This window comes from Hydractinia symbiolongicarpus, chromosome 8 (genome assembly GCF_029227915.1).
Source record: "Hydractinia symbiolongicarpus strain clone_291-10 chromosome 8, HSymV2.1, whole genome shotgun sequence".
NCBI classification, from domain to species: Eukaryota; Metazoa; Cnidaria; class Hydrozoa; order Anthoathecata; family Hydractiniidae; genus Hydractinia; species Hydractinia symbiolongicarpus.
In genome coordinates this window covers 18,074,733-18,087,512 of record NC_079882.1, presented here as the reverse complement: position 1 = coordinate 18,087,512, position 12,780 = coordinate 18,074,733, and the positions used below count along the sequence as shown (strand labels likewise).

The window sequence follows — 12,780 nt, the reverse complement described above, 5'->3', positions numbered from 1 at the left end:
AGCTAGGATGAAAAGCTGGGTACCTTTTTTAGGAAAATAATTATAGCCTATATAATTATAATATATAAAAATTATAGTTATATAAGTTATATGAAGTTTCAGTAAACTAGGTAAACATTTTAGGCCTTACAGTATATAATATAAACTTTTTGGAGGAGTAAGAAAGGAGGCGTTTGTTGGCTAGCTAGCCAACATTAAAGTTGCTATAAATACACACTTAATATTAATAAATATTCATAATTTTTGTCACACTACCTTTAATAATACCCTCGATATACTTTTATCCACTGCAATTCTTTTAATATGCCAGTTAAAAATTATAAAACCAACCTTTGTTGATAACTAATGGCAGAACAGCTAGTAAGCAACTCGGTGTCCTGAACTTTATCTAAACTAACCTCGTTTTCATGCAATGTTTTGATTTTTCGCCACCACTGTTGAACATGAAAAGGCGATATTGAGATACGACTATTAGTCTAGTATGCAGACAATACTGTTTTATTTGTGTCTGGAAAGGACTTCAACATAATAGAAACTCGTCTCTCATTGGACATGAATTCTGCACTTGCACATTGGAAATTTTTCAAACAATGATTCAACCAATATTCACAAATTCCGGATTTGTTCATCTTAAGAAGTCTCTGACAAAAGTACTCAAATTCCAGAATCTTTTTATTATTTTTGGGCCTTTTACAAAGATAAACATTTTTTTAACTTTAAAAATCGTTAACGAAAAACGACCTTAAAACTGTTTGACCGAATGAGTGGTCAAAATTATATTGAATTTTGGAAGGAAACACGAAGCCGTTGAAGCAATTTCTATCGATGGTGGGTTGTTCTGCAAGGGTATTGTCAATCCACAAAAATATAAAAAAAAAATATAGTGTTTCAGTGATTGTGGTTTGTAAGGATGTGATGTAAGTATGAAATAGATATTATACAGCTGCGGTCTTAGTAATGTATTTCTCCCGGCATCCTAGTATTATTGATTGTGATTGAAATCTTTGTAACAAGCAAGATGTGATCCTTAAACCAATTTACCAACCATTTAAGATCGTTAACGTAGTTGCTGAGAAAGTTTCCTAAAGTGAGTCATAATATGAGTATAATGTTTACATTTATCCTTCAACTTTTAGAAAACGACACTATAAAAATTTGGAAAAACAATGCGAAGAGGATGAAAAAGAAATTTTACAATTGTATAAAGATCAAAATGGATTTTTGGAAAAGGCTGTATATAACTATGTTAAGTGCTTAGAGTGTGGTGTAAGTTTTCCTTTTTATGAACATAAACTGTGCATGTGTAGGATGCATAAGACAAAGAAACAGATAGATGCATATTTTACATGGCTAGCCTTACAAATATAAAGGGATATACCCTGCCTATTATTTTCAGGAGGGACAATTGGTTAGATAGGAAGTTCTAGATTATTTATTGTCATTTTGAGCTATGCAGACCCAATTAGGGTTCTGCGCTGTACCAGACAACGCCCTTCAACATCCAATGGCCCAAACAGTGTGACATCTCCCCGATTTCTGTCACTTAGCTTGGGTTAACCCAGGGCTATGGTAACATTCACTTGCTCATGTTAAATCGCTGCCCCATCTAGCAACTATTTGGCTAGATATCGCAAATGCATATCCTTCAATTCCTCACCGTCTTATCTTCTTTGCTCTTCAGCGGTACGGTGTTCCACCACCTTGGATTGCTTTTATTAGAAACTACTACATTGGTATCTACAGTAAATCATTTTCTGAATATGCACCAAGTTCTTGGCATAAACACATGCGAGGCATATTTGCTGGTTGTACGCTATCCATTGTCCTCTTTTTAGCTGGCATCAATATTATTCTTGAATATACCTTATTGGCTTCCGTTCCAGGATTTATCACATCAAGCAACGTGGCACTTCCCTTAATGAGAGCTTTCATGGACGACATTAACCTTATGTCTTCATTTGTTTCGGGTACTCAAAAGTTATTAGACAGATGTGCTACCGCACTCAAATGGGCTGGTATGGACTTCCGAACCCAGAAGTCGCGAAGTATTGTTATTATAAAAGGCAAGTCTCTGAATTCTACACCTTTCACCGTCCAAAAGCCTGCAAACCCTACAGACTTCTCTTCCTTTATACCATCTATCCACTCCATGCCAGTACGCTTTTTAGATCGCGTCATAGATGGTTCTATTTCTGATACGAAAGCTATTAACGAGCTTCGGGAGAAATTATCTGTAGGCCTTTCAACTATAGATAAGTCAGTTTACAAAGGTCCCCAAAAGTTGTGGATTTTACAACACCTTCTAATCCCGCGTATCCAATGGCCATTGATGATTTATGAAGTCTCAATGTCGTGCGCCAGTACTCTTGAGCAAAAGGTATCATCTTTTATAAGAAAGTGGCTTCATCTGCATCATTCCACCACCAATTTGTGTTTATACGCGTCATGTACACCCTGTCCGTTACTGATAAAAAGTAACTTCCATACTAAAATCATCTAAAATTAGTGGACACTTCCTCTTAAGGGATTCGAAGGACCCATTGGTTTCATCAGGCAAGCTGAAATGAAGGTTAGATTCATAATAGGTTCACCTCAACATGGTAAAAGTGGCCTAGGTATGCATCCCAACCCTAAAGTACCCACAGTCAAGGGATGTTATCCTTGCAGAAGATTGGTAACAGAAACTGCTAGAGACATGATGCAGAAGACCATATAAGTAAGGCTATGCAGTTACAAGTGCAAGGGTACTGGACCAGATGGGAGAATTACACTAAAAACGACCTCTCCTGGAAATCCTCGCTGGGCATGCCCCCAAATTTTGCTTTCTTTTTGTTTAGGCTCTACCTACGATGTTCTCCCATCACCAAGTAATTTGAAGAGGTGGCGTTTGTGCACTGAAACCTCTTGTTTCTTATGCGGTAAGCAAGTGTGCACCACAGCCCACGTCTTAGGTGGCTGCAAAACTGCTCTTACACAGGGTCGGTTTACATTTCGCCACCATTCTGTTTTGCGTCTACTTTTAGAGCTTCTTACTTAGTTTACTACTTCTATCTCTTCCCCGGCAAAGCAACTAAACAACATCAAATTTGTTAGAGCAGGTGCTCGTCCCCCTAGTAAAAAGTCTAAGCCCATAGGTCTCTTACATCTTGCCTCCGATTGGTTGCTTCTTTCTGACTTAAAAGGTGGATTCGTTTTCCCTGGTCATATCGCAATAACATCGCTTAGACCAGATCTTGTCATCTACTCTAACAACAGTAAACGTGTAATTTTGATAGAGCTTACCTGTCCATGTGAGGAAAATATGGAAATCTGGCATTCAAAGAAGCTTTCCAAGTATTCACCCTTAGTTGAAATTATTAAACAGAACGGATGGAATGTAGATATTTTCGCAATTGAAGTAGGTGCTTGAGGTTATTGCTCCCGATCAGTGTCACTGTGTTTAAAAAGATTAGGATTGAACAACAACAAAACTTTCCGAGCTGCGCGTAACTTGCTGATGTATGTATGAAATCCTCTTATTGTATTTGGATTGCAAGAAATTCAAGTGAATGGAATCAAGATGGACTTATCTCCATATCCTCCACACCAACGGGGCCTGATTCTCAAATGCCAAAAACAAAAACCTTGCCACAGAAACAAAACCAAACTTACTGTAAGAGCAACCTGTCTGAAAAGCCTTTCCCTGATTTGCCTACCTACAAGACTGCTTCAATAACTTTACATGCAGGGCTTATAAATAAAGGTAATACGTGCTACGCCAATTCTATTTTGCAAGCTTTAACTGTAACTCCTACACTTTGGTCACAATGTGCATCTGAGTCCTCTTATGTTTCTCCTCTCTCCAAGTCAGTTTTACTGAACTTATCTCTGCTGTATAAATCACGCTCTGCTATAGACCCGTCCAACTTTCTCAGAGCTTTGCAGTGTAAGATGTCACGCATTAGGGGCACTTCATTTAATATTAACACTTAACAGGACGTTCCAGAGATACTTTTACACATCTTTGATGAATTACCAGGACCGTCGGTTATTGCAAACAATAGCATTACTAATATTTTAACGACGACCATGTCATGCAATTCGTGTCTCTTTTCATCTAGTAGCGAGGAGAGGATGACTATTGTGCCACTTGCTACCTCAAGTAGTGTTGCAAACTCCTTTCACTTGTTTTTCCAACCCGAAGAGCTGTGTGGCAATGACATGTGGCTTTGTCCACAGTGTTCTTCTCTCCAGGATAGTACAAGAGAGACAGCTTTTAGTCAGTGTGGAGATTTGTTGATTCTCCAACTAAAAAGATTTACCTGTGTCGAGGGAAGATCAGTATTGTTAATTGTATCTCTCACTCTGGCAACATATTGGAGGTACCTTCACATCCTGCAGATGATGTATCTTTTACCAACAAATACAAACTGGTGGCAACTATAAATCATTCAGTCAAACTAGCAGCAGGTCAATATTGGGCATTTATTAAAGATCGGAATGTAGACGAGTGGTTGAAATGCGATGACAGGGCAGTAGTTATGGTTAAGCCGTCGGATATAAATAACTCAACAGTGTATGTGTTGTTCTTTCTTAAGCTGTGAAAACGCAAGTTTTGCTTTGCAAAAGGGGGAGGATTTCTTTTCCTAGCGGTTTTATTACCCCGGCTTTTATTTTCACCGGCAGCCTACCGTAATTCAGGAGTTTGCTCACTCCCCATTCACTTACAGAGTAATTAAAAGAAGCTAAGCAAGGGGGTTTGACAATCTGTCTTGTCTTTGGGTGTGACGGCCCCACTTTTAACCCCCGTAGGTAGGCCAAGTTTGCTCACTTTGTCTACAGGGTACCCACAGTTATTGTTATAAGAAACTTTGCAAGGGGGTTTGAAATTTCTTTTTCGGTCTTCGTGGATTTACGCCCACGCATTTTACCCCAGTAACTTCAGGCTGGTCCTGACATAGGGCTGGTTCCAAGCGTCAATCACCTGTGTAAGGCTGAGTGTTGGGATCCCGTAACACATGTGGAAAGCTACGGCCAGGTTCACAAGTCCTGGCGCATGGGTGGTTGTCTGTTTTTTTTTATAGTTTTGTATTTATAGTTTTATATGTATTTGTTTCTTTCTATGTCGTATAGCAATTTGTAACTGTCAGTAGGTGTTTGTGATGTAATGTTTATAGAGGGTCTTTAGTTCAATTACCTTGATTCTGCAGACTATCCTTGTAAAAAGGGAGATCTTGCACTGAATATAGATCTCTAGAGGGTGTAACCTCTACAATTCAAAAACAAAAGAGTCAGTAGACTAGTTCCATCATTACAGCTTGCTGTTTTGTTATCTCACAATCATTAAATCTGTAACGTTGCACACAGATTTTTTGAAGTTTCTGTTTACACTATCCGGATGACGCAACGTTAAAAGCCAGGTTGATCACTTTAGTTTAGGTAAAGCATGCCACATATCCAGGTGCAGTGGTATACTTCATTTTGCACATCTGTTAAATTATTAGGAAAAGACTCCAACATTGGTTAAACTAAAAACACGATGCAGTCTATTGTAACCAGTCACCCATTTTTTTCTACTTGGGAATAAGTCCTTGGTAAGTCATAAAATTGAACTGTAACTTCGGTTATAATAGAATTTGTTACAAATCCAACGGAGCGCTTATAACATTACAGCATTTTGGGTGTGTCCCTACAGCTGTAGCTGAAATAAGAACACGTTTTGTAGTCTGTTCATTGAAAAAAAATCACCCAGCATTTTTATTTTGTGCTAAAAGTTTCTGTAAAAGTTCAGAGATTGTCTTTCTCTTGAAACAACGTTCTCTTCTTCGGTTTAAATAAAAACTGGCAACAATCTGTTGTTATCCTATACAGATAAACTGTCATCCAGTATTTTTATTTCGTGGAATAAGTTTTTATATAAATTAATTGTAGGTATATATAACTTTGGTTTAAGTAGAAACCATCTACAGTCTGTCGTTACCCTGTTTAGTAAGCCATTATATTTTGTAGAATAAGCCTTTGTGAATGTTCCTAAATTGATTGTCAGTTTTAATAAAAACCTGAAATTGAATCAATCTTTAGACTTTTGCTCAAATGATTATTTCACAAAATAAGGCTTTTTCCGTCATTAACTTCTTAACAAATCTTTATCTCAAATGACTTTACGACCATTACTTGGCTGTTGCAGGGGTGATCGTAAAGGCCCATAAAGTTTATTTAAAGATCAAACTGTGAAATACAAAAATTTCTACAGGAAATAATTTCGAGAAATCTCTGAATCTCGACGGACAAATTTTCAGCGACCTTTTTTGTTGAAATCTTATCTTTCTGAAATTTTTGCTTTTTAATGTATAAAAATATGGTGTGTGGAGCTTAATCTACATTTGACCTAAAAAGATAATGACAGCTCATTTGATCTGAAATTTTCTTGGCATGCGTACAGGCTTTGGAAAAATCACGTACCAAATTCTATGTTATTCAGTCAAAATCCGTTATTTTCTTCGAAAAGTGTCATTGTCCTTAATTAAAATGCCTAAATACCGGTATAGCTGTATGGATTTTTTAAGTAGGTTATAGTATGTTATGTCATTGTTAGTATATGGTTTAGTATATTAAGAGCTGCTTTCCTTCTAAGTGAAAGATAACGCCGCGTTCTTTCGTTATTGACATTGTGGTAACCGGTGACAAGTAAAGTATTGCAAATAGCTTCTGCAGTTTTTTGCAGCAATTGGCACGAGTTTGCAGGAGAGTATTGTGTTAATCAGAAATCGTGTATGGCAAGGTCACAGCAACAAAAACCAAAAGATAATACGAACAACATCTTTTTTGAACTGAAATGATTAAAAGTTGAAAAATTCGGCTCGATACGATAACTTGCCTCCGAAACTCGTCTCAAAAACGGTGCAGAAGAACTAGCCTATCCACTGTGTTACTTCATAAAAAAGTCATCTAAACTTTCAGCATACGGGTTCAATGGTAATGAACTGAACTGGTTTTATTGTTATCTTATCAATCGCAAGCAGCATGTTAGATACATGAACAATCACGAAGCACGCAAGGGTCTATACTTGGCCTTCTCCTAATTTTACTACAAGTTAATGATGTTGTTTTCGAATTAAAAATGTGTAACTTTTCCTTTATGCTGACAATATGATGGTATTTTATTCCAATATAAAGTTTAGAGTCGTCAGTAATAGTTTAGATAAAGAATTTTCATAAACTACAAAAGTAAACTACAATAAAGTAAATCTTTAAGATAAAACTGCTATCTGGTTTTCGCTACACCTTAACACAGCATGTTGCCGAAACCATAAAGAGCTGCTTGGCATTTATCCAATTTCTTCGTTCCACCCCTTTAAACGGGTAAATCACAGTAACAGCCACTAGAAGGAACGGTAGAAATATAAGTTACCAGTCATAAAACTTAAAGAAGATGCAGAAGCTATCAATGCTAAGCTTCCAAATCCACTGAAGGATGAAATCAGTCGTTTAAAATTCAACAACCCTTTAGCCCAAAAATTTTTTAATAAATATATATTTATTTATATTTTTACAGTACTATTATTTTTCCAGCTATGTAAAATTTCGAACACTATTGAATTAAACGAAGTTAAACAGGGTTAAGAAGCTATCGAGTTGTTCTGTCATTGTAACAAGTTTGAACTCGTAAGCATTTTAAGTTAAGAACGCAATAAAGTTTAAATGTAGGCCTATTGTGTAATGACAAGTTGAAAATCTTAATAACGAATCGTACCAATAGTGTTCTAGAGAGAAGATTTATATGACCTTGTGCTATACGCCTCGCTGTACGCAGACATGTTAAGGTTTTTGAATCCTTCGCACTGCTTAAATCTTTAAGATGACAGTAAGATAGATTTAAGTGTTAGAAAAATAATAAATAAAGCAAAGTTAAAATATCGCTGTTTTACTGTTTTAAGCTGAAGTATTTTTTACTATGGTAATATATTTAATGTATTTCAATACGTAGTAGTTATCACACAATGATTGAAAATTATTGGAAACATCTTTTCAGTTTTTCCGGGGAACAATATCTTGACTCAACAATCAGGAAAAGCTTTTTGCACTGCAGAATTAAAAAATAACTAAAAACCGCACTCGTTTCTTGGTAAAAAATATTAAAACTTATAAAAGGCAATGTGCCATATTTCATTAATTTTTTAAACTAAAGTGTGAAATATCTTGAACTTTTAGTGGTTAATTTTCTTTTAAATGAAGTATAAACCGGAAAGTTATAAGTAAACATTTCATACTTTTTTAGGATAAGTTTGATTTGGAGGTATTGCGACTATGTGCGTTGTGGTTTGAACATTACATGGTTGAAAGTGTTAATCGAGAACTGAAGGTATTGTAGGGTAGAATTATTGCATAACAAAACGGCCAGAAATACAATATTTTAAATAGATACTTAACATAACCTAAAGCTTAACTAAAACGTACTAAAGTATATAGTATATAGATTTTTATTTTTCCTATTTCAAGTACCATTTGTATAACTATTTAGTTTAAACCCTTAGAGTGGATTTCCGAAAATTGAGTCTCGCAAGTTCCTTATTGCTTTGTATCAAATTGCTGCACGATTGGGAATGAAAGTAGCTAATGAATTTATAGCATTTAAATCAATATTGGAAAATGTAAGTCAATATTGGTCACGTGATTTTAAACTTTTTTGGGACATTCACCATAGTGCTTTAAATTTCTTCAGCTTGTAGAAAGATGCGTATTGGATCATCCACACCATTCTATTTTTATTCTCATGGCTTTATGCAATGCTGAGGTACATCTGAAGACAAAAAAGAGAGGGAAATGTTCATACTCATCAAGTAATAACTCTGATCCCGCAGAACAGGTATTGACACTTTTGAAAAAGTTAATCTCAAGGAATTTGCATTAGTCTCTTTGGAGTAAAAACTCATTGGTGCAGAGTATAATGTAACGGAATGACATATCTTACAATTTGTGTTTTAACTCGTGTATGATTGTTGTATTGTTCAAGGAAGTTTACCTTCTAGTTATTTAAATTTTTTTATCAGAGAACACAGGCATCAAAAAATTTGTTTGAACGTGTCAGAAAAAATGCATCTAAGATTACTTACGAAGCAGATTTATTATCCAAAGCTTATCTTCAATTAGCTGAATGGGATATTGGCCAATGGAAGAACGAAAGAGGTAAATAAAGTTAAAAGCCACGGGTCCTTTTTCTTGACGGATTAAGAAAAAATAATTTAAAGCAACCATTTATTTAGGTCCTTTTAAGATCCCTGAGCATAAACTTGTCAGAAAAATTAATTGTCTTTTTTCTGTTGCAATTCCGACATTAGAATTGAAGGTGAGTCAATTTTGGTTTAATTTAGACCTTTTGGGTGTAGGTATTGTGCTATTAATCTTTATCACTTCTCACTGTAGATTGATCCCTTATGCAAGTACTCTAGTATAATTTATATTACAAAGTTTGACTCAACTTTTAATCACGCTGGTGGTATAAACCTTCCAAAAATAATATCTTGCCTTGGATCAGACGGAAAGTGGAGGAAACAGCTTGTCAAGGTAATTTTTAACATTATGCATGATTGCCATAAAGTTTTGAGGCTGCATAAAGCTAAAATACACGATAAGTTATTTGGACTAATTGTTTAGAGATTGGCAGGTTATGTGCTTAAACATATGTTGCAGACCTGTATACACGATTAGTTTAAATTGGGTTTTCCTTTCTTACAATGGATAAAAGCAAATATAAGCTTTGCACTCACTAGGTATGTCTAATTTCAAACATCTTTTAGACACAACTAGACGCAGTAAGACGCTTAGTGACTACATCGCAAAACAAATTGCGTATCAATAAAAAAAATTTATGAAACTAGAGTCTCAGTGAGTTAGACGATTCAGTTTTCGACAAAAGTTGAAGAAAACTAGGTAGATAAGACAACGACAACGAAAGAAACAGGTACAAAAAATAGTTAAAAAGTAATCCATACTTTATGTCCAGAGTAATTACAGAGATAGACAGGGAAGTTTTGTTTTGTTATTGTGGAGTCAATTGGTGACAGAAAGACCACTTTTGTGCTATTTGTGATAAAATATAAAACTTGGTCTAATGATACTATAATAAATAATATAAACCTTAGACCAGAAGCATTTACTTAGCAACATTTTTGTTTACTGTCAATATCAAGTTTTTTTTATACAAAAGAGTACCACAATGAGTACTAATACTATTACATAATTTATTAAAAATAATGGTACAGAGCTACAACGCTTTACATTTTCATCAACACAGAAGGTTACTTTGTTAAGGCATGTACTTTTTTTTAAAAAAAATCTAGCAGAAAATGTTTAGGGAATTTCGAAATTATTGAGCTACAAACGATAAAAAGCACAAGTTTGTGAACGTCTATAAGATGAAAAACTAATTTAAAAACACTGCAAATAATAAAAAATGTACAGAAATTAACCATTTTATAACCCGTTTGATCGAGGCTGCAACTGGGGAAGTTTGCTCCAAGCCTTAATGTTTGGGTATGAAGAGTTTTACATTATGGTCATGATCCTAAAAATACAAAACTACTTTGGAAACACACTCACTGGGTCCATGCCTGGCTTTTAGTCCATAATTAGCATGTAAGCAGCACATTTAGTTTTATAACAATAGTGTTTTTTATTAACACAACTATAACATAAAGAAACACAAAGGGTTCAACTTTGCTGATTTAAAATTTGTACATACATAGTATGTCCTTCTACCACTTCGAATTTAAGTGAGTTTAAAAGAAATGTAAAAATCACTTTACTCTTAACTGAGTATACTGCTAATGTCTTCTTTAACATTTTTAAAATTTGGTTACTTATTCAGTCATATATTCTCATAAAATTTATTGGTTTAAATAAACATGTATATGCTTTTATGCTAAGGTAAGCCATGGGACTTTGCACTTCACCTGAATAAAAAAGAGATGCATGTCTAACACAACATTCATAAAAAAGCATCCTTACCGTACTTTTAGGATTTAAAAATGGCTTTAGGCATACTATAACTTCGAGAATGCAAATTGTATTTATCTGCAAAAGAGTAGTATCATCAGCATTATCAGAGTTCGTAGCACTTTTAATAAAACACATTTACTTTTACACATAAAAAGACATTTTATACTTTTTTCAAAATAATACAGATTATTCACTTTGAGAATGATTATTGATAAGCTCACTAATGCTTCAATAATTTCCCATATATTACTTGTTCAGTTTTTCCTTACACTTTTTAAACGCTACAAGTCCTAAGTATGGTTTTTTGATGCGCCTTGCAAATTCGTAACACATGAATGAGGCAGATAGCAACATACCCATTATAAACAGTGCATGTTTTTCTCATGTTGCACAAAAGGGCATGCCACTATGTGCATGGTGACCACGGTCCTGGAAAGTCCTGAAAAAATCCACTTGTCCTGGAAAATCCTGGAATCTTGACGAAGAATAAAGATGTCCTGGAATTGTCCTGGAAAGTAACCATGTTAAGAAATTTGTTTGCAATTCTAAATCTTTTTACAAACGTTGATGAAAGGATTTTTGCAAGTAGTAGTTAATAGCTAGAGGTTGCTTGAACCTTTTGTTTACATCATTTAGCATGATTTTAATTAATTTTTCATTGACTTTCCATAATCAATGAATGAGATGTCATAACGATCGTTAAGATTCTAAAAGTTCTTAGAGACCAATATGTTAGCCTTGCTTATTAAGAAAAAAAATGATTTTGATTTTGTTTTTTTATTTTCTATCATAGTCCTAACAGTTCTTACAAAATTAAAATTAAAATTTTGTTGATATTAATGAAAGATCCCGGAAATGAAGTTAGCCATCTACTGTAAAATTTTGTTTGCATAATAAACCTATCAATATGGTCAAAAAAGTTTGGTTACAGACCAAAACTACTTTAAGTGCAATATGCTCTAGACTTAATTTACTGGATGACCATAAAGCATATTTTTCAATGAATTTTCATTCAATGATATATAAAACATTAATTTAATACCTGTGAAAGCTAATACTTCGGACAAGAGGAAAATTATTTTAGTGGGTTTTACAGGAAGAGTACATTAGTGAAACATTTCAAGTTCATGACGTGAAAAAAATTACATATCCAGGTAACTTAAGGTTAGTCCAGCTATAACACTTCACTCACTGTAACTTCATTCTTAAGAATAAATCGGCTAAAGTTCCCAGAATAAAAATGGCTATTTTTGACGTTAATGATTGAAGGTAAAACTACTGAACGAAATCTATTAACAGTTGGCTCCTTTTGTGTCAAAGATAACTGATTCTTTCAGTATATCTTTTTTCAAAATGTCATCTTTAAGGGGTCACCTGATATATTATGTCCCCATGAACTGTTAAAGAGGCTTCATACACCACTCTGAGGGCGCTGTTACTTCCTTATCCTCTTTTTATTCTCACTCTAAATCACTTTAGTATTACTTCTCTGTCCATGAATAAATCTTATCATCAGATTCTAGCATGAAATCAATTATATTTTTTAAATAGGAAAATGACTTAATTCATTCGGAAATATTTTGTCAAACTTTAAGGCCTGCACATTAGGGACCCACAGAACCCGATCTACAGATCATGAGGGTAAATGGGTGGATTTAAAACGAGGTTTCTAAAATCCTGTAACATATTTGGCTTTTAGTGGTAGCACAACATTTCTAGGTTACATTTCATGCATCTCCAAAAATTGCTAATTTCTCCAAAGGTTTTATTAGGCCTGGATTTTTAAGGTTAGCAATTTGTTCC

The 12,780-nt window shown here is 34.6% G+C and overlaps 1 protein-coding gene across 9 annotated transcripts in view; it reads left to right on the top strand.

Annotated features, from left to right (window-relative positions):
• LOC130655469 (serine-protein kinase ATM-like) overlaps nucleotides 1-12,780 on the top strand; it is a 255,466-nt gene that overhangs the window by 206,813 nt on the left and 35,873 nt on the right. For 8 of the 9 annotated variants that reach the window (XR_008984665.1, XM_057458230.1, XM_057458228.1 and 5 more), the window contains 7 exons: nucleotides 1,137-1,266; nucleotides 8,258-8,341; nucleotides 8,514-8,630; nucleotides 8,702-8,845; nucleotides 9,030-9,165; nucleotides 9,243-9,325; nucleotides 9,403-9,543. Coding sequence is in view for 7 of the 9 variants with exons in the window: in XM_057458230.1 (XP_057314213.1) it covers nucleotides 1,137-1,266; nucleotides 8,258-8,341; nucleotides 8,514-8,630; nucleotides 8,702-8,845; nucleotides 9,030-9,165; nucleotides 9,243-9,325; nucleotides 9,403-9,543 (835 nt within the window). In the remaining 2 variants the exon portion in view is untranslated. Of the gene's footprint in view, nucleotides 1-1,136; nucleotides 1,267-8,257; nucleotides 8,342-8,513; nucleotides 8,631-8,701; nucleotides 8,846-9,029; nucleotides 9,166-9,242; nucleotides 9,326-9,402; nucleotides 9,544-12,780 lie in introns of those variants that run through there. The other variant, XR_008984666.1, reaches the window with a different exon arrangement.